The sequence below is a fragment of the Ranitomeya variabilis genome, chromosome 3 (assembly GCF_051348905.1).
Source record: "Ranitomeya variabilis isolate aRanVar5 chromosome 3, aRanVar5.hap1, whole genome shotgun sequence".
NCBI classification, from domain to species: Eukaryota; Metazoa; Chordata; class Amphibia; order Anura; family Dendrobatidae; genus Ranitomeya; species Ranitomeya variabilis.
In genome coordinates, this window is record NC_135234.1 from 127,861,593 (window position 1) to 127,883,178 (window position 21,586).

Sequence of the window (21,586 nt, forward strand, 5' to 3'; positions counted from 1 at the left end):
CCAGTACCCCAGGAAGAGATTGGCATACGACGGGGCACAAGCCGCCCCCATGGCAGTCCCCTGCACCTGTAAATAAAATCGATCCTTAAAGACAAAATAATTGTGTGTTAAAACAAATTCCAATAAATCCAAAATCAGATCAATAAGGTGGCCATCCCAGTTGGTCGTCTCCAGGAAGAAGCGGGCCGCCCTGAGCCCATCGGCATGCTTGATTGAGGTGTATAAAGATTCAATATCAATTGTCACCAATAGCATGCCGTCCTCCAGAAACAGCCCGTTGACCTTAGTCAGTATATCCGTAGTGTCTCTGACATAGGAGGGGAGCGTTTCAACTAATGGTTTTAGATAATGATCAATAAGTTTACATACATTATCGCTCAACCCCCCTATGCCAGAGACGATCAGTTGGCCTGGGCGATTGACAACATCCATGTGCACTTTGGGCAGAAGGTAGAAAGTGGCAACTTTTGGATGTGAAGGTAGTAATCCCTCCAAAATCTTCCCTGGGACAACACCCGACTCCCTAGCACAGAACAACAAGTGTTCCAATTTGTTAGAAAAGCGGTCTGTGGGATTCTGATGTAGCACTTGATATGTTTCCCTATTCCTCAGTTGGCGGAAAGCCTCCCTTTCGTATTTATCAATGGGCCAGATCACCACATTCCCCCCCCTTGTCCGCCTATTTAATCACTACTGAGTCCAATGACTGGAGCTCTTTCAATGCATTCCTTTGAGCATACGTAAGATTATCTCTATGTATTCTGCCAGGTATCCTTTTTAGATCCTCCGATACCAGTCTGCAAAATATTTCAACCTGCGGACATAAGGATAAGGAGGGAAATGTGTGTGATCTGGGAAAAAGGGACCGGGGAAAATTACCTATATAGTCAGGTTGCTTTTCCCTTAGTAAATCCTCCAGAATGGTCAGTGTCTCACGTTCCATGTCACTGGATGTGCCCACCTGGCTGCTCCCATGGCCATGCAGCTTTTTAAGGACAAGCTTACGTGGTGGTGTAGCGTTATGGTGGGGAAGGTTTCCTCTCCCCTCTCTCTTCCTAATTTAAAGATCTTAGCCGAAGGATACGCCCCTTGATTTTGTCTGTTGGTGCGCACATGTATCCGGGCTGCTATAATTCCCGTACCTTGGTGGCTATCTATTATGTGGACTGCGCATGTCTTGATGACGTCAGAGGCTGGAGTTCCGCCCACATGCGCACTTCCTCTATGACGGCCGCTGGAGTGATGGGTAATGTAGTCCGGAAGCATGTGCGCCGCTACTCTCAGACACTTCCGTTTTTTCCCCCTTTATAAACTTACGAGACCTGCTTATGTGTGTCTCCCCTTCGAAAAAGCTGGACCGCGAAACGCGCGTCAGGGGTGCCAGGGAGTTCGTGGGACCGACTGTACTCCATGGGTAAGCATCTATAAATTACACCAGTGCACTCTGCGGGGGGTAGTACTATGCAATGAAGCATTTGATGATATATTGTGCCTCCCACACTGGGCACACCGGTAAATATACTGGGCTCGTACCATGTTATAATATTCCAGTGTCACGTGTTCCCATGAATTTTCTGGTGTACCACTAGTTTGTTTCTTGGATTGTTCCTGCATTCTGTATACCATGTTTATATAGTGGAATTGTTCTTTGGTATTTATGTAATACTAGATGGCAGCCCGATTCAAAAGAACCGGGAGTCTAGAATCCATATATACTTTATTTATTCAAATGTAAGAATAATACAATTAATAAATAATAGTAAGAAAGAACAAAAAATGGCTGCACTCACCAGCTCTTGACAATTCTTGACAGTACGGCACATTTCTGATTGGTCGCTCGCGGCAGGCGGCAACCAATCAGAAAAGTGCCGCGCACCACGAAGGCATATATCTTTGTCCACCCTGAGCGGGTGTAGGACGCTGGTGACGTCACTTATCTCCGGACATTATCTCCGGACAAAGCCACGGAAGTTGGCACAAATTGCCGGAAGTAGTATTCTAGGCAATTATATATTAGATTTTAATGTTATCAGTGTTTACCTTTGAACGTTTATATTGTATTGTCCTGTCACCAGCCATGTGTACGATTATCGGCCGAATGCCTCTCTGGAACCAATAATCACCCCATGTAAAGGTATCTTTATAAGTTAAAGATTCAGAATACTATGACTTTTATCATATCCTGAACAGTCAAGTTTTTTATGAACCGTTAAGGTTTTCTGGTTGAAGTAAAAAAAAACTGAGTGTTTACAGTTTGAAACCATAAAATGTTGAAAAATTGTCATTCTTGAGTATATCACTCAATGGTGCTCATAAACGTGTCAAATTTGATCTATAATATACTTTAATATACGTTACTTTAATCTTTAATATACTTAAGAACAGGGCCCCAGACATCACACAGGGGGTCTGAAACACCGCACAGTGGTCCAAAATATCGCTGTGCTCTGCCTGGGGCCCCATATGCTGCCTGGGGCCCCTGTGCTCTGCCTGGGGCCCCATATGCTGCCTGGGGCCCCTGTGCTCTGCCTGGGGCCCCATGTTCTGCCTGGGGCCCCTGTGCTCTGCCTGGGGCCACTGTGCTCTGCCTGGGGCCCCATATGCTGCCTGGGGCCCCTGTGCTCTGCCTGGGGCCCCATATGCTGCCTGGGGCCCCTGTGCTCTGCCTGGGGCCCCTGTGCTCTGCCTGGGGCCCCATGTTCTGCCTGGGGCCACTGTGCACTGCCTGGGGCCCCATATGCTGCCTGGGGCCCCTGTGCTCTGCCTGGGGCCCTTGTGCTCTGCCTGGGGCCCCATGTTCTGCCTGGGGCCCCTGTGCTCTGCCTGGGGCCACTGTGCTCTGCCTGGGGCCCCATAGGCTGCCTGGGGCCCCTGTGCTCTGCCTGGGGCCCCATATGCTGCCTGGGGCCCCTGTGCTCTGCCTGGGGCCCCTGTGCTCTGCCTGGGGCCCCATATGCTGCCTGGGGCCCCATATGCTGCCTGGGGCCCCTGTGCTCTTCCTGGGGCCACATGCTCTGCCTGGGGCCCCTGTGCTCTGCCTGGGGCCATTGTGCTCTGCCTGGGGCCCCATGTTCTGCCTGGGGCCACTGTGCTCTGCCTGGGGCCCCAGTGCTCTGCCTGGGACCACTGTGCTCTGCCTGGGGCCCCTGTGCTCTGCCTGGGGCCACTGTGCTCTGCCTGGGGCCCCATATGCTGCCTGGGGCCCCTGTGCTCTGCCTGGGGCCCCTGTGCTCTGCCTGGGGCCCCTTGTTCTGCCTGGGGCCCCTGTGCTCTGCCTGGGGCCCCATGTTCTGCCTGGGGCCACTGTGCTCTGCCTGGGGCCCCATAAGCTGCCTGGGGCCCCTGTGCTCTGCCTGGGACCCCTGTGCTCTGCCTGGGACCACTGTGCTCTGCCTGGGGCCCCATATGCTGCCTGGGGCCACTGTGCTCTGCCTGGGGCCCCATGTTCTGCCTGGGGCCACTGTGCTCTGCCTGGGGCCCCATAAGCTGCCTGGGGCCCCTGTGCTCTGCCTGGGACCACTGTGCTCTGCTGGGGCCCCATATGCTGCCTGGGGGCACTGTGCTCTGCCTGGGGCCACTGTGCTCTGCCTGGGGCCCCATATGCTGCCTGGGGCCCCATATGCTGCCTGGGGCCCCATATGCTGCCTGGGGCCCCATATGCTGCCTGGGGCCCCTGTGCTCTGCCTGGGGCCACTGTGCTCTGCCTGGGGCCCCATATGCTGCCTGGGGCCCCTGTGCTCTGCCTGGGGCCCCATATGCTGCCTGGGGCCCCTGTGCTCTGCCTGGGGCCCTTGTGCTCTGCCTGGGGCCCCATGTTCTGCCTGGGGCCCCTGTGCTCTGCCTGGGGCCACTGTGCTCTGCCTGGGGCCCCATATGCTGCCTGGGGCCCCTGTGCTCTGCCTGGGACCACTGTGCTCTGCCTGGGGCCCCATATGCTGCCTGGGGCCCCTGTGCTCTGCCTGGGTGTAGGACGCTGGTGACGTCACTTAGCTCCGGACATTATCTCCGGACATTAGCTCCGGACAAAGCCACGGAAGTTGGCACAAATTGCAGGAAGTAGTATTCTAGGCAATTATATATTAGATGGGCATTTCCTGAAGGAAATACATGGTGCTTGAACAGCGCTACCAGCTTTACAGCAGCACTTTTCACACACGGGACTGGCGCGCTTACTTTTGCACCCGGGGCCGGGGGCGCACTTACTTTTGCTCCCGGGGGCGCACTTACTTTTGCACCCGGGGGCGCACTTACTTTTGCACCCGGGGGCGCACTTACTTTTGCACCCGGGGGCGCACTTACTTTTGCACCCGGGGGCGCACTTACTTTTGCACCCGGGGGCGCACTTACTTTTGCACCCGGGGGCGCACTTACTTTTGCACCCGGGGGCGCACTTACTTTTGCACCCGGGGGCGCACTTACTTTTGCACCCGGGGGCGCACTTACTTTTGCACCCGGGGGCGCACTTACTTTTGCACCCGGGGGCGCACTTACTTTTGCACCCGGGGGCGCACTTACTTTTGCACCCGGGGGCGCACTTACTTTTGCACCCGGGGGCGCACTTACTTTTGGGGCCGCACTCCTCGGCCTCCGATTTGGTTGGTGGGGCCCCTCGTCCTCCGATTTGGTGGGTGGGGACCCTCGGCCTCCTATTTGGTGGGCGGGGACCGGCCTCCGATTTGGTGGGCGGGGACCCTCGTCCTCCGATTTGGTGGGCGGGGACCCTCGTCCTCCGATTTGGTGGGCGGGGATCCTCGGCCTCCGATTTGGTGGGCGGGGACCCTCGGCCTCCGATTTGGTGGGCGGGGACCCTCGGCCTCCGATTTGGTGGGCGGGGACCCTCGGCCTCCGATTTGGTGGGCGGGGACCCTCGTCCTCCGATTTGGTGGGCGGGGATCCTCGGCCTCCGATTTGGTGGGCGGGGACCCTCGGCCTCCGATTTGGTAGGCGGGGACCCTCGGCCTCCGATTTGGTGTGTGCTCTGCCTGGGGCCCGTGTGCTCTGCCTGGGGCCCCTGTGCTCTGCCTGGGGCCCCTGTGCTCTGCCTGGGGCCCCTGTGCTCTGCCTGGGGCCACTGTGCTCTGCCTGGGGCCACTGTGCTCTGCCTGGGTGTAGGACACTGGTGACGTCACTTATCTCCGGACATTAGCTCCGGACATTAGCTCCGGACATTAGCTCCGGACATTAGCTCCGGACATTAGCTCCGGACATTAGCTCCGGACATTAGCTCCGGACATTAGCTCCGGACATTAGCTCCGGACATTAGCTCCGGACATTGCCACGGAAGTTGGCACAAATTGCAGGAAGTAGTATTCTAGGCAATTATATATTAGAAATTGAGCATTTTATAATGATTCTTGAGATCTTATGTCTACTCCATTTCTTTGTTGTGTTGAATATGTATGTATGTATATAGCAGCCACATAGTATATAGCACAGGCCACGTAGTATTTGTCTGCTATATACTACATGGCTCCTATATACTACGTGGACTGTGCTATATACTATGTGGTTGCTATATACATACATATATACATATTCTAGAATACCCGATGCGTTAGAATCGGGCCACCAACTAGTACATACATATTCTAGAATCTACCATCTAGTGTTTATTTATATTTGTCTTTTTGATCGCTTTTTATTCCACTTTTTGTTTGGTGGTATAATGATAAAGCATTGTTTGTTGCCTTGTTTTTGTTTTTTTATGGTGTTCACTTAAAGGGGTTAACTAGTGGGACAGTTTCATAGGTCGAGATGTTCCGCACGTGGCAATGACAAATGTGTACTTTTATTGTTTATATTTTTTTCATAAAAATATTTTGGGTACAATATAAAAAAATATATTTACATTTTTTTTTACAATTTTTTTAAAAAACTTTTTTAAGCTTAATTTTTTTCCTTTTTTTCTTTGCTTTGCCCCACTATGGGACTTTCATTTTTTGCATGGGGATGCAGCAGCATCCGTATGCTATGCAAAGTGTCAGCTTTGCACTGACAAAGTTGCTTCATCGTGCTCTGAGCATGATGAAGCAACTTTGCAAGCTCTGGTGACCCGGATATTGTCATGACGACATCTGGTCACCATGGCAACGACCGGGACCTCTTGATGACATTGCGAGGTCAAGAAGAGAAGGTGAGAACTTCTTGTGTACTTCTATACACAGCATGGAGGAAGTCATGGACAAAGTTTGGTAAAGAACAATGCACAGATTTGCTATGCTGTTCATAAAATAGTCAGATTTTACATAGATATTTACAGAAATCCGTAAAATGGGAGGAGAATTAAAGGAAACCTGTCAGCAGGATTGTGCATAGTAACCTACACACAGTGTCAGGCCGGCGCTATTATACTGAATAAAATGATATCTGGGTTGATGAAATCCATCTTGTGGTTGTTTCTTAATCTTTATTTTCAGTTTTGTGTTAATGAGATTCTCGTGCCCTAAGGCGAGGCTGGTATATGTGGTGCTCTGATTACATATTCATAATGCAGACTGCTGGCAGGTCACTGAGCGCTCACTGACCTGCCCCCTAGTTTACATAATGAACACCATCACATTCTGAATAATAAAAGATTCGCTTCTGCAGACAGGTAGCAGCTGCTGACCCCAACCCCTAATGCCATTACCCTGATCTGACTGCACCAGAGCATCAGGTAGAGCCTTGGCTAAGTGCCAGAATTGGTGCTTCAAATATGATGTGCCATTTCTGGTGCAGCTGAGGGCTGGTACTTTTAGCCTGGGACATGGCAAATAAGCCTGATAAAAAAAAGGTGTTGAACAAGGAAATTACACCACAAAACTTTTTTTTACCTTTTTTCAAATATCTTTATTTAGCTCCAAAAAGTATTAATTGCTGTACAAATACGCAAGAAAAACATGGCAAAACTACACGTTTTTGCCGCAGCACTTTTGCTGCCAAGAGCTGCAGAAACCTTGCAATCTTAGATGTTTCTGCAAGCAAATACTCAACGTGCACACATACCCTAAGAGTGCATATCTATAGCTAATCAGAGGAAAGCCCTGTCCTTGTTTGTAGCCTTTCAGGGTAGCAGAGAGGGGTATGGGATATCCAAAAGTACCATTGCAAGGTGGATCAGGGAGGCCACAAGTTTAGCCCACTCTGCGGTTCTCTGGTGGCATCAAGGCTCACTCCACCAGAGCTGTGGCGACCTCCTCGGCAGAGAAAGCAGAGATATTGATTGATCAGATTTGTAAGGCCGCTACTTTGTCCTCACCCTCTATTTTCCTTTGGCACTACAGACTGGATCTATCCTCCTCTTCTCACTTAACCTTTGTTAGAAGGGTGCTGCAAACAGTGGTCCCTCCCTAAGGTTTTTTTTTTTCTCCATAAATCTCTCATGTGCTGTCATGAGTGAAGGGAAAACACCAAGGTTACTTACCGGTAGCTGTTTTTAACAGAGCCCATGACAGCACCCGTGTATTCCCCCCCTCCTCTTCTCACCATATGGGTGTGCACTATAGATTGGGTGTTTAATGTTGTGTCTGTTATGTATATAACGTTGGAGGTCCTGTTACTCTCCTATCCCAACTGATGCAGGGGAGAGATGCCTCCCTTTTATTTTGGTAGGTTTCCTGTCCTTGGTGGGCGGATGCCTCTCTCAGGTGTGCGGTCCTGGGTTCTGGAAATACCAGCTGAGGCTATGTCTCCACGTTCAGAATGGCCGGCGGGATCGCCGCAGCGGCGAAGCCGCTCGGCGCTAAGCCCCGCCCCCTTTCTGGGACGCGATCATGCCGGATGTGTTAACTCTTCACATCCGGGATGATCGCTCTGTCCCATAGGGCCCTGTGATATGCCTTGGGGGGACGCTGCGTCCCCGCAAGGTGTACGGACATGCTGCGATCTGAAAAGACGCGCAGCATGTCCGGAGTCGCAGGGCCGCCGCGTGCGGGTTTCCACGCATAGTGGAGACGGGATTTCATAAAATCCCCTCCACTATGCTGGAACATCTGGACGCTGCTTTTTTGACGCTGCAGCTCTGCGCAGCGTCAAAAAAGCAGCGTTTCCTGACCGTGGAAACATACCCTAACTGTAAGTAACCTTGGTGTTTCAAGAGGACAACGGTTCTGTCTGCACAACTTTTTTTGTCAACGGATTGCCTTGGATCCTTTCTAACTGATGATTACTGGACATGTGCTGATAGCCTAAGAAATGAACTTGCCTTTTTATCTGATTTGTTTCTAACTCAGCAGACTTGCAGCTAAATAATAAAGTGGTCACTTTATGTTCGGTTAATAGAAACCAACAGCTGTAACAAATAGCATAAAATGAATATCTAAGGCGTGTGTGTATATATAAGCTGTTAATAATTTTTCACAATCAATATAAGGTCGCTTTACTCTCTTAAATTAGTAAATTTTTACAATTAATGAGTTATAGACATTGGTGAACTGAGAATACCAGATAGGAACCGCAAACAACCCTAAATGAGAACTGAATAGGTTTGTGATAAACAAGAAAAGACCTTTTTAAAGGTAATTATAACAGAGCGGGAGGCAATAGATTGTCTTTCCTGGAATTAGCTGGAGCATTGGCAGATTTGTTTGAGATATTATATCTGTTTGCTTTTACCACAGCTGTTTTCACTTCTTTTTTCCTCACACTATGGCTTAATCCAGGCAGCATGTTTAGGTTGTCTGCCTTAGCTTCTGTTCATTATGGTTTCCTTTGAGCATAGTACACCTTAATTTGATTTTTTTTTTTTTTTTTTTGTAGCTGAATTGAACATTTTTTTTCTGTTGCAAAGTAGCCAAAGTGACCCCATGGTTTCTCTTGGGGAGTGGTCATAGATTCCTAAAAGTATTAGAATATTCCCAAATGCTAGCTTCATAGCTATATGGAAAAAAGAAAAAAAAAATACTGAGTTTTAAAAAATTAAACTATTGAACTTGAAAATCACCATATAGAGGTAGAATTCTTTTCATTCTTATGAGGAAAAGCGAATACTTGTAGAGACTTGGTGTTGATGAGGATTATTACAATTATTTTCTTTTACAAAGCTGTTTAAATGCCACCCACCCCTTCATTGCCGTATAGTCTTATGTGCGTTTGTATGCAGGTAAAGCTATCGGATAACCCGGTATCCTATTAGTATATGGTGTCCTATGATTCTCATCCGTATGCCATTGACACGCGGCTCCTGCTCTGCTGCAAGCGGGAGCTGAGTGTCAGTGCTCTGTACCTCCGATCCTCTCGCATGACAGGATTGTGGAGGAGATGAAGAAAGTAATTTTCCCATTTCTGCTGCTGGCATTGGCGGGAAACGTACTGCACTTGGGTTATATCCCAGTGCAGTGCAATGTTCCACACCCACCCATAGACTTATACGGGTGCATGCGATCCAATTTTTGGGTGCAATCGCAGCATGCTGCAATTGTTTTCGCATGCCAAATCGGCATGAGAAAATCACAGATGTGAGCTGCACCATAGAGAAACATTGAGGCAAGTGCAATCCGATTTCTTATTGGGTTGCATCACAAGTGGGAATGAGCCCTTACTCTACATGATCAGGGGAAAACAGGATTTTCAGATTTTCTCAAAGTTCTTCAAATTGTATATCAGATATCAAATACAATATACCATATGTGGATGACAGTTTTTAGTACTTTTAAAACTTGGCACTTGTTAGTGATTCAAAAGGATATTTTATTTGTGAAAACAATCCTGATAACGAGACGTTTCAGTCTGTAAAATCGACTTTAATAAGTCTACAAGTTGTTTCAGAATTACAGTTTGTACAGCACTCAAGAGAGCAGCGTGGTGTCCAGCACTATGTAGGGAAGAGCGATTTTACCCTGAGAAGTATGTTTCGCTTACTCTTTTTCAGGGAACCCTCTTAGGAGAAGCACAACCTAACTAGAGATGAGCGAATATACTTGGTACTCGAGATTTCCCGAGCTTGCCCCGGTGTCCTCCAAGTATTTGTAAGTACTCAGAGATTTAGTGTTCCGTGCCGCAGCAGAATGATTTACATCTGTTAGGCAGCATAAGTACATGTAGGGATTCCCTAGCAACCAGGCAACCCCCACATGTACTTATGCTGGCTAACAGATGTAAATCATTCAGCTGCGGCGATGAAAACTAAATCTCCGAGCACTAAAAAATACTCGGAGGACCCCCGAGCGTACTCGAGAAATCTCGTATATTCGCTCATCACTAAACCTAACCATTAGCTCGCCCTTTTCTGTTTTGCGATTTCAGCCCTTATCTGTATTTTATGTTAATATAACTAATAAGATTGTGTATTGTATGTTACTTTTTATTTTTGGTATACAATCTGAGCTTGAGAACTGTACCGTTAACGAAGGAAGAATTGGCCTCTTGTTTGTAGGTTTTCTTTTTTTTGTAGGTCTTTAAAGAATTTGAACGGCTTATTACATGCACAAGCTTAAAGGGGTTTTCCAACGAACTAAAGATAATTTTATTCACTAGATCTTGGAATGAAAATAAGGTTCACAATATGAAGTGATTAAAAGAAATGTTCCTGTGCAGAGATAATCTTACAGAGACATGGTCTGTATACACCACATCTCCTGGGCAGGGAAGGAAGCAAAAAGGTATACAGATTACAGCATAATTTTGTGAGGTAAAACAATTCCCTGCCTGTTTTTAACCCCTTAACGACCGCCGATAAGCCTTCTAACGGCGGCAGTTAATGGTACTTATTCCTCAGCACTTCTTTTTAACAGCGCTGAGAAATAAGGTTATTTTGCCCCCCAGCGTTGGAAAATCTCTGGGGTCTCGGCTACCAAGGGTAGCTGAGATCCTGGAGAACATGATTCAGGTTGGTTTGTACCGTTCCCTATGTTGCGATCGCCTTTGTTCACCGAATAACGGCGACCGCAAGAAAAAAGTCAGATTTCCTATTTCTCTCTTTTGTGATATGATCTAGCATACCAGAGGAGAGAGAAATGGGGTTCCCTGAGCCCCTCCCCCCGGTACCTGCGGCATCCCCCGGTCCCTATGGCTCTGTCCCACGACCCTCGGCGTCGTCTTCCGGGAAGAAGATGGTGGGCGCAGAGATCTGCCGTCCGGCAACATTTTGAGATTTTTTCTATTGGTTCATTTTGATCACTGTGATAGACCCTATCACAGTGATCAAATTAAAAAAATAGTAAATAAGCCCCCCTTTATTACCCCCTTAGTTATGTAAATATGACACGGGCGCCAATGGATGGGATTAGTGATGTGCTTTCAGCGCGGCCATGTTAAATGCTACTTTTGGAGATTGATAGCGGCATTTAACATGTTAACAGCCACTGGTGGATCGCAATTCCACCGGTGGCTTATAGGGGCACATTAGCTTTTGAAATAGGCTGACATGTGTCGGGAAACATGCAGGTTCAGCTCCGGAGCCCACATGGAGTGCAGGGACGCAGCCTATGATGTAGATTTGTCATAGGTCATGAAGGGGTCAATCTATTCATAGAAAACTATCATAAGATCTTTATTTTATCAGATTGCCAGAATATTTAATTTAAAGAAATTGTCACTAATGGCTGTTTTTCCCCCCGCAATGTCTAAAAAAATTTAATTACTGACAAGTGCCAGAATTTGCCTGTGCGAAATCATGAGTACGGTAGTTCTGCACATTGGTAATACTTCTGGCAGCATAAAAACAACTGTGCTTCACAACGCTTAACAACGTTATGAGAACGAAAAACTACTTGGGAGCCAAAGTGACTTTATGGCTCACAGGAGTGTGCTGTTATCTATAAGCCAACCTTATAACAATGGAATTGAATATTGATAATGGAAGGTTCTGTTTGGGTGGGTTGTTTATTTTCTGAAAGAGGTGGGTATTTGAAAAAATGTCATTGAACTTTGATAGCTATTATGTAAGCATGTGTTATGGCACAAATATTTGTATGATTTGGCTTAAAAACAGTGTATTTGTAGAGTTTGTATTTAACATGCTAAACTGTAAGGTGGGGTTTCAAGTCCAGTAATAATTAGGTATACCACAAATGCTGCATTAAGTTCCATGCCAGCTCTTATGCAAAGTAGGGATGTTTTGCACTAGTCTACAGTTTTTGGATAGCAAGAAACATTTGAATTTTCAATTGTTCTTTATTGAGGGAGTGAAGACTGAAAGAATCATACAAGGTCACATGGATTAAGTCTTTGAAATTCACAATTTTGATTTCCAGAAAAATATGATGTTTAGCATCTGACAGCTTATAAATTCTATTTTTACGGCCTAAATGTCTTGTAAGCAGCTTAAGCTATAACGTTTTTTTTCTGAAAAGAATAAAATGTTCGCCATTAAAAATGTTACACAGTTGGAACTTATAATTTTTGATGCATTCTGAATGCTTGAATTTTCCGAATACATTATTTATATAACCATCTTGGAAATAGTTGGCCAAAGGCCTTGAGTCTACATCTGTTTCATATACAGTTCCCGAATCTCTGAAGCTGTGAAATTATTAGTCCAAATGCTATAAGTGAGCAATTTCTGTCGGATTATGGAATGGTAACTTACTAATAAATATTTGACCAATAGAAGATAGTCATCCTTCACATGTATGGCGTACACCTGTTGTTACCTATTCTTGCTCTGATTAATAGCAGCTTAAAATAATCTTGTGTTTCTCCTACTGATTTTCTGTAGTGTATGTCAATATATCTTAAAATGAATCTGTCACAATCAGACCCCTTTAAAGAATACCTGTCAGCTCTCCTGACGTGTGTTTTGGTAAATACTTGAATTCCTCATAAAATAACAATGCTGAAGCATCTTTGCTTAGAACTCATTGTTGTGCTATTGTTATTCCTCCTGGATATGAATAAATTGATGACTGGATTTCATAAATCTAAGTTATCAATGTGACATTACCCAATGCTTTAGTGGAGCCAACTTCAGATCACTTTGCTTTGCCTTCTTAAAACGTTATTCCCATCTTAGTCATTTATAGAAGACTAGATTGTGGCCCGATTCTAACGCATCGGGTATTCTAGAATATGCATGTCCCCGTAGTATATGGACAATGATGATTCCAGAATTCGCGGCAGACTGTGCCCGTCGCTGATTGGTCTAGGCAACCTTTATGACATCATCGTCGCCATGGCAACCATTATGACATCTACGTGGATACTGTGCCCGTCGCTGATTGGTCGAGGCCTGGCGGCCTCGACCAATCAGACGCGGGATTTCTACGTCGATACTGTGCCCGTCGCTGATTGGTCGAGGCCCTGGCGGCCTCGACCAATCAGCGACAGGCACAGCATGGCGACGATGGTGTCATAAAGGTTGCCTCGACCAATCAGCGACGGGCACAGTCTGCCGCGAATTCGCCTCGACCAATCAGCGAAGGGCACAGTATCCACGTAGATGTCATAATGGTTGCCATGGCGACGATGATGTCATAAAGGTTGCCTAGACCAATCAGCGACGGGCACAGTCTGCCGCGAATTCTGGAATCATCATTGTCCATATACTACGGGGACATGCATATTCTAGAATACCCGATGCGTTAGAATCGGTCCACAGTCTAGTATATATAGATTAACCTTCCATACTTGCAAGGCTGTTTTTAGAACTCACATAAAAATAAATGGGGATGATGGGGAAGGGAGGGAGCTGCACAAGAGTGGACACCATTTAATTCACTGCTGCTGCTTAGAGACATAACGGGCCTGTGGACCCCCATTCTGGAGAATGGCAAGTGTAACAATGGTTGAACCCCCATCTATCTGAGATGTCCAACTAACTAAAGCAATTGTTACCATCCACCTCTCGTGTCTCCCCTTTTCCTCATAGGTTGTAAGCTTGCGAGCAGGGCCCTCATTCCTCCTGGTATCTGTTTTGAACTGTGATTTCCGTTATGCTGTAATGTCTATTGTCTGTACAAGTCCCCTCTATAATTTGTAAAGCGCTGCGGAATATGTTGGCGCTATATAAATAAAATTATTATTATTAGATGTGACATAAATGTCTGAAATGGAAATGCCTGTTTAAGAGGCAGTCCTCCACACTTCGATTAAAATTAAATTCACAAATAATCCATCCTCCTTTTTTTGATGCTATCTTTTTCTACGAGTAAAGACTAAAATTTGACCTTCAAGTCTGACTTCACCTGTTTTGGTTTGGTTTGATAAGATGTTACAACAACAGGAAACAGAGTTCTTAACAGCAAATGTGGTGCATAAGTTGTTCAACAACTATTAAAGGGGTTGTCTCATCTTCATTAACAGATAAAATTGCAAACTGAAAACAAGAAACTTTGCAATTTACGTCATATGAAAAATTCTCCCCGTCTGAAGAGCAGATGGATTTACAGTAGTGTTGTGTACAGCTAATTGCCTATGTTATCAGTCAGTCTAAGTGGTCTTTCACCTAGACAAGGACAAAGGAGAGCACTCATTTGGGACCAACAGCATGACCATGCCACTGTTCCAAACTGTCAAACTTTAGGAGCGCATCACCCCTGGTAAACCAGAATCAGTGCCCTTAATGTCAAAATCTTAGTGACATTCCACATAGACAATGGGCTGGTAAAAAAGTGTTTTTGTATATTTATATATATTTACCCCTTCACGACATTTGACGTGCCTCTACTCCCTCCTCTTATAGGGCTACTCGACCAATGACGCATAGATACATCATGACAATCAGGCGCGGCCCAGGAGCCACCGGGAGCTGCGCTTACGTGATAGCTGAGCCCCTGCTCTCACAGCTAGGAGCAGTGCCGCACAGCCCCGCCTGTTTAACCTCTTAAATGCCATAATCTATATCGATCGCAACATTTAAGAAGTTGGGGGAGGCAGGGGACTCTCACATGTGATCAGCGTCATCTTGCCAACCGGAGGTCATCATGACCCCCGGGTCTGCAAGCTACACCAAGCCTTTGTCTTATCCTTCTTTCAGTGTACGTCCCATAGAAAAACCAAGTAAAAAAAAAAAAGGGAATTTTTTTTTAAATTACAAAATAAAGAAAATTTTTAAAATAAATTACACCTATAAATACATATATGTATGTGAAAACAAAAAGCATATTTGGTATTGCCACATCCGGAACGACCTGATCTATAAAAGTGTCCCACTAGTTAAAAATTAGGCTGCCATATAGTGCCATCGTTGAAAAAGTAAAACGCCTATAGCGCTCAGAATATAGCAATGAAAAAAGTTTTTTTTTTCGACAATATAGTTTGTGTCAAAGCTGCAAAAGATAAAAATGTGGTATCAGTGTAATCGTATTAACCCGAAGAATAAAGTTGTTTCACCACACAGTGAGCAGCATAAAAAAAAAATTCCTAAATTGCTGCTATGTGTTCATTCTGCCTCCCAAACATTCTGCCTCCCAAAAATCGTGATAGAAAGCAATAAAAAATGTTCTCAAAATTTGTACCAATAAAAACGTCAACTCGTCAGAAAAGCTCTCAAATAACTGCAGAAATATAGAAAAATGATATCACTCAAAATATGGGGATGCAAAAAAATATATTTTTGTGATGGCAGACAAACAAAAAATAATATAAATCTGTAATCGCACCAACCCGAAGAATAACGTTGCCTAATCATTTATAGAGCACAAGGAACAGTGTAAAAAATAAATAAGACCAAATTCTTCACCTGCTGTTCATTTGTTCATTCCTGTCTCCTGAAAATCACAGTAAGGCTCGGCTCACTTTTATCCTGCGCAATGTGCTGAGCGCTTACACCAGGGTTTCCGTGTAAATGGAACCCCCGGCAGAAGGTTCCATACAATGATGCAGATGGAAAGACACTTGACGCCGTCTCGGTGCTGAACAGAAGCCAAATGGAGTCCAGAGTAACTCTGCTGCCTCATTATAGTGATTAGATCCATCGGGCATATCATTAGAATCTTGTCATTCGGAGATGAGATGGAAACCCTGTTTAAGTGCTGATCATAGAGCACAGGACAAATGTGATCCCAAATGTTATGTAAAATGTTCCCATTTTCCCATAACAATTTCCCATAAAAGCTTCAACTCCATCCACAAAAAAGCGAGTCCCCACTTAGCTCCATCACCTGTTAACGGAAATATAGGGGGCTTCCACGTTACAGGTAGTACAAAGGCTCTGGATAAGTGAAATCTCTCCTCTTCCACCAAAAGAAATCCAGCACTCCCAAATGCCACCCTCCCTTCTGAGCCCCAGTGTGTCTAATCCACATTTAGTATCCACATTTTTGGCAGTTCTGTAGTGATGAGAGCCCGCTTAGTTTTAGGGTGCATATATCTAGAATCGCAAGTGGGGCATAATGTACTGGTGGCTGCAGTGTACAGTGCTTCACTCAGCAACATCCACTGCAGTGTACAGTGCTTCACTCAGCAACATCCACTGCTGCTTGTTTTTGGAAAACACCCATGGAGTACATTACCTCTACACCTGTAGATAAATTCCCAAAGGGGTATTATATTCAAAATATGGTCGGGATTCTGAATCTCACTGTGTGAATAAGCAGTTTTGTACATATAGGGTATTACCATGTTCAGCAGAAGTTGTATGACAAATTTTGGTGCCATTTTTATCCAATTTCCCATTTGAAAATGACCTGTGATGTCAATATGATCATTGCACCCCTAGATGAGTTTGAGAGGTGTAGTTTGTAAAATGGAGTCACTTAAGGGGAAGTTCTGTTATTCTGACACCTTAGGAGGGGCTCTTCCAGTTGGTCATGGCACCCGCAAATCACAATAGCAAAATCTGCACTATAATATGGGGATAATCTGCTTTTTATGTTCCCTGAAGTGGTTGCTCACTACTAGGACACCACCCTCTTGATCTAAATGTTTGGCCTCAATAAAATTAAAAAAGCTTATACTTCCCTCTCGTGCCGACACCGTTCCAGCAGTGTCAGGACTCGCGGCCCCGGGGCTCTCGTTCATTTATTGTGACCTTGGCGCCCAGTCAGTACTGGCGTAACTGTCCCCTCCTTTTGTTGAACATGAAGAGGAAGTCCGGGCTGCAGCTGATCTGACTACTTTTTCATGTTCAATTTGACAGACAACAATGGCATGGAAGCCCCGGGAAGAGCAAGTGCCGACACTGTGGGAACTGAGCTATGCAAATTTACTATTGATGACATTTCTGTTCTGAGACCAGCGTCTCTGCAAGCGAAATTGACATGCTGCGGCACATAAACCCGTGCCACATGTCCGTTTCCGTGGGTGATCCGCAGGTTCATATACACGCATAGTGGGTATGGAATTCTAGAAATTCCATCCACTATGCTGTAACATCTGGCCGCTGCGCTTTTCATGTTGTTTAGTTACGCAGAATCAAACCCGCAGCAATTCCTGATCGTGGGCACATACCCTGAGGCAGAATTATTGCAAAGCAATCATTTCTAAAACGACACATTACCCAAGGTAAAGAAGTTTAGTGAACATGATCACTTGAAAATATTTCAATCATAAAGCTTATGGAAATATTTTTTTGCTGCTTGTCTAGGCAAGACCACTAATGCACACCAAAGTAAATTCTGGAGATTCTAAGAGACTACGGTATGTAAGGCTAGGTTCACACTAAGCTTTTTTTTTAAGAGTTTTTTTTTTTTATTATTTGATACACAAGAAAATCCTCCTCAACGCTTCCATTTTATTTCTGTGTGAAATCCACTGTGATGTTCATATGGCGAATATGTTTGAGGGTTTTTTCCTGAAGTGATTTTCAAAAATGCCTGAGGAAAGTGAAAGTGCATATCTATTCTTAGAAGTGGATTCTGAAGGAAACCTTTTCAAACCATGGACTGTTAGATCAAAAGGCTGCAAACTAGGCTTCAGGTTAAAAAAAAAAAAAAAATATTCCAAACCTCTTCAAAACCACTTTAGGAAACGCTTCAAGAAAAGAAAAACTTTTCCAAAAATTCACAAAAAAGGATTTTTTTAAGGTGGTTTTTACATGAAAAACTCAGTTTTTAGCTCTTCAAAAACGTATTTTAAAAATAACGTTAAACCTCATTCAGAAAGTCGTTTATGTACATGTTTTACCAATGAAATTCACAGAATATGTAGCCATTATAATTAGTGATGAGCAAATATACTCGTTACTCGAGATTTCCCGAGCACACTCGGGTGTCCTCCGAGTATTTCTAAGTGCTTGGAGATTGTTTTCATCGCCGCAGCTGAATGATTTACAGCTACTAGCCTGCCTGAGTACATGTGGGGGTTGCCTGGTTGCTAGGGAATCCCCACATGTAATCAAGCTTGCTAATAGCTGAAAATCATTCAGCTGCGGTCATGAAAACGAAATCTCCGAGCACTTAGAAATACTCGGAGGACACCTGTGCGTGATCGGGAAATCTCGAGTAACGAGTATATTCGCTCATCACTAATTATAATCTAAGGAGCTGTTCGCATGTTAAGGATTTTTTTGCAGACCATGTATCCTCAAAAAAAAACGAATACATCCGTTTGAGAGGCGTCACGAATCAAAATTACCCACATAAGTTTTAGTTCATGAAAATCACAGACAGCACATGGATGGCGCTAGTATACAATCCTTGTGCTGCCCATGATTAGCTTTGTAATGGGCAGGAGAAATTTTGTAATTTAATTTTTTCAAGCTAGAAAATCGCAGTTGAAACACTGATGGTAAAAACTGACACTGACCAAACACTGATGAAACCCAGATCAAAAACACTGTTGAGCAACAGTCCGTGTTACATTTGGTAAAAATCATATGTCTGAATGAAGCCTAATACATCTCACGTGAGAGATGACGTATAGATTACATGTGATTGCTATAACTGCAATGTTATAGTATATTAAATAATGTTCAGATGGATTTGTACCTTGTGTGATTTGGATATTACAATCAGGGTAATTAAACTTATTTATTTTTATTTATTTTTTTTAGGGTTGGCTTTTATGTGAAGAACAAACCTGCCAGAACAAGACACGTCGTGTTCCCCTAAACTTTTCCCGCAATGGACCCATATGCCAGTCCTGTATGAAAGCTACTTTAAGACCAGAAGTAAGTGCAAGTTACTACAGAGCTTCCATCTGGTTTTGAGTTAATTCCATTTGATATGTCTATAGCAGGATGTATGCAAGATTAAACAATAAAAGATAATGAATAAGTGCAGTCTGAGCATTCTGAACCCACACCATCATTGTTGGGAATGAAGCCGCAAATCCAAATCCCGGAGTCTTGGTTGGAAACCTGGATGATCGTGTTCTGTCACTGTCTATTCAGATTTATGGATGATTGGGAAGAAACCATGTGACTAAAAACAAGGGTCGTTGTTTCCACCAAGTTGCCGTACGTTGATGTTTTAGGGACACCTGAAAGTATTGGCAAATGTCCACAGGGATGCCTGCATTGTTAAATGCACAATAGTTAGTGCTTGTCTGATCGCTGGTGGTCTCACAACTGGGACCATCACAATAACTAGAATGCCAGTCCAGAGCTTCCTGTTCCTCCTCACTGCATGACTGCAGTGTTTGAATGAAGTGGTGGTGAAGGGTGTGCGCTGCCACTCTATAACAAGTAGTATACTCATCCATCCCTATGAGGTCCTCAAGCTTTGAATGGAGCAATGTGCATGCTTGACTACAGTTTGGGGAGAATCTTTTCCCTTTAAAAATATGAGAGTCTACGAAGTCCAAAAATGGTTAAATAAACATTTCTGTCACTTAAAGTTGGTATTGGCCGTTAAATTTCTTATCATGGTTCTGCATATGATCCTGTTAAATGGAACTTTCTAAAAATACAAATGACATATTCTCTATTACACGTGAAGTTAATCCCTACAAGTGCTTTTATTTTTTCTCTAATGTTTAACCTCCAGAAAATTTCTTAGTAAACAAGGGTCTATGTTAACTGTTGAAATGTAGCCGAGCTCATACGAGGCAAGGCTTTCTCTTCAGGTCCTTGAGTCTGTGTTATATGGTGTTATGATTTCTTTGTGATGGCGTCTTTATGAGTGTTAGAGGCCTCAGCTTTGCTTGGCCTCGGCTAAGCTTATTATGCTTCTGTAGAAAAAAATTCCAAAGCTGGTAGTAAGCCCAGTGGCTTACCACTTGTGAATGATTACAGATTTTTCTTGTTTTTGGTACCCCTCTGACCTCACCCTCCCACTACTTTTATTTCACATTGTGAAAAACATCCACTGCACATCCAAATTTTGATAAGCAGCATAAACCCTACCCATTTTGGTGTTAGGAAAAGAAAGAGAATCTGCTTAACTCCTTCTCTGAAAGAGTTCCCAAGTGGTCTGTTGAGATGGAGGTTCTTTTATTGATTTCCTATGGTTTTACACTTTATATAAATCCAATAACATTTGGGGCCACACTAGATTGTGTCCCATGTCTAACTACTGTTTTTGGCTTTGATACTCTAGACTAGGGTTGAGCGAAACGGATCGTTCATTTTCAAAAGTCGCCGACTTTTGGCGAAGTCGGGTTTCGTGAAACCCGACCCCAGCGTGGGATCGGCCACGTAGTCGGCGAACTTGGCGCCAAAGTCGCGTTTTGTGTGACGCCTTCCCCGCCATTTTTTCAGCCAATTAAGGAGTGTGGGCAGCGTGATGACATAGGTTCCGGTCTGGTTTCTGCGGCGTCATAGAGCCATATTACCGTTTGGGCTGCAGTGATTTCCGCAGTGAAACACAACATATGCTTTGCACGGAGGGGAGAGAGAGAGAGAGAGAGATATAATCCACATTGACTTGCATTGGGTTTCGTGTTCCGGTCCGGAACCCGACTTTACAGTAGAATCGGCCGATTTCACGCGATCCGACTTTCGAGAAGGTCGGGTTTCACAAAACCCAACTCGATCCTAAAAAAGCAAAAGTCGCTCAACCCTACTCTAGACGTGTCCCCAAAACCTACTCTTGATTATGGCTAACTACAAGACATACTGGTGTCTCGCCATATCACCCACATACTTTACCTAGCGATTAAACATGGCTGAATGTCTCCCACAATGGTCTGCGAAGGAGAAAAGCTTATTCTCTTCACCCATGTCACCTTTTGTAGCAGTTCTTGATAGCTGGAGCCCTTGTCTATGTGGTGGCTTTGTCTTCACCTTAGATCTTGCACCATAAAACATCTACCAAATATTAAATTTGCATTATAGTATGACTATATTGTTCTACTTTTTTTTGTATATCTGGTGTTTCAATACTTTAATTGTTTTTATATATTTAAGTAGTATGAGTAACTAGAGCTTCTTATCAAGATGGCACTGTATACAAGCTCGCAGAATGTGTCCGCTTAATGCTGAAGAACTAGGCAACAGCAGCACCTTTGTTCCACACTCACTAGACAGCCCCAGACTGCCTGTGGGAGCAGCATGAATGCAAGTATGCAACAAAAATGCAAAAAAAACCACAGTAATGCTGAACGCTCTGCTTTTAGACTCTCAAGCAGCGCAAAGCCTCCATTTAATTGATAAACGGTGCACCCATATTTTGCCTTACTGGTAGAATGTGGTAGGTGCCAGGTAAATGCTTTGAATGCATAGTGTAAAATTTTGGTCAAACAAGCCAAGGATGATTTTTCCAAGTGTTGTATATTGTTCTACTTAAAGTGAAGTGAAACATACACTGATATTTTAGAGGGCAATTAAGGAAGACTTTATTAAAGACAATTT

General features: G+C 44.6%; 1 protein-coding gene across 2 annotated transcripts in view; it reads left to right on the forward strand.

Annotated features, from left to right (window-relative positions):
- Positions 1-21,586, forward strand: part of POLA1 (DNA polymerase alpha 1, catalytic subunit) — a 502,104-nt gene that overhangs the window by 352,234 nt on the left and 128,284 nt on the right. For both annotated transcript variants that reach the window (XM_077294669.1, XM_077294671.1), the window contains exon 34: positions 18,848-18,964. In XM_077294669.1, coding sequence (XP_077150784.1) covers positions 18,848-18,964 — 117 coding nt within the window. The remainder of the gene's footprint in view (positions 1-18,847; positions 18,965-21,586) is intronic.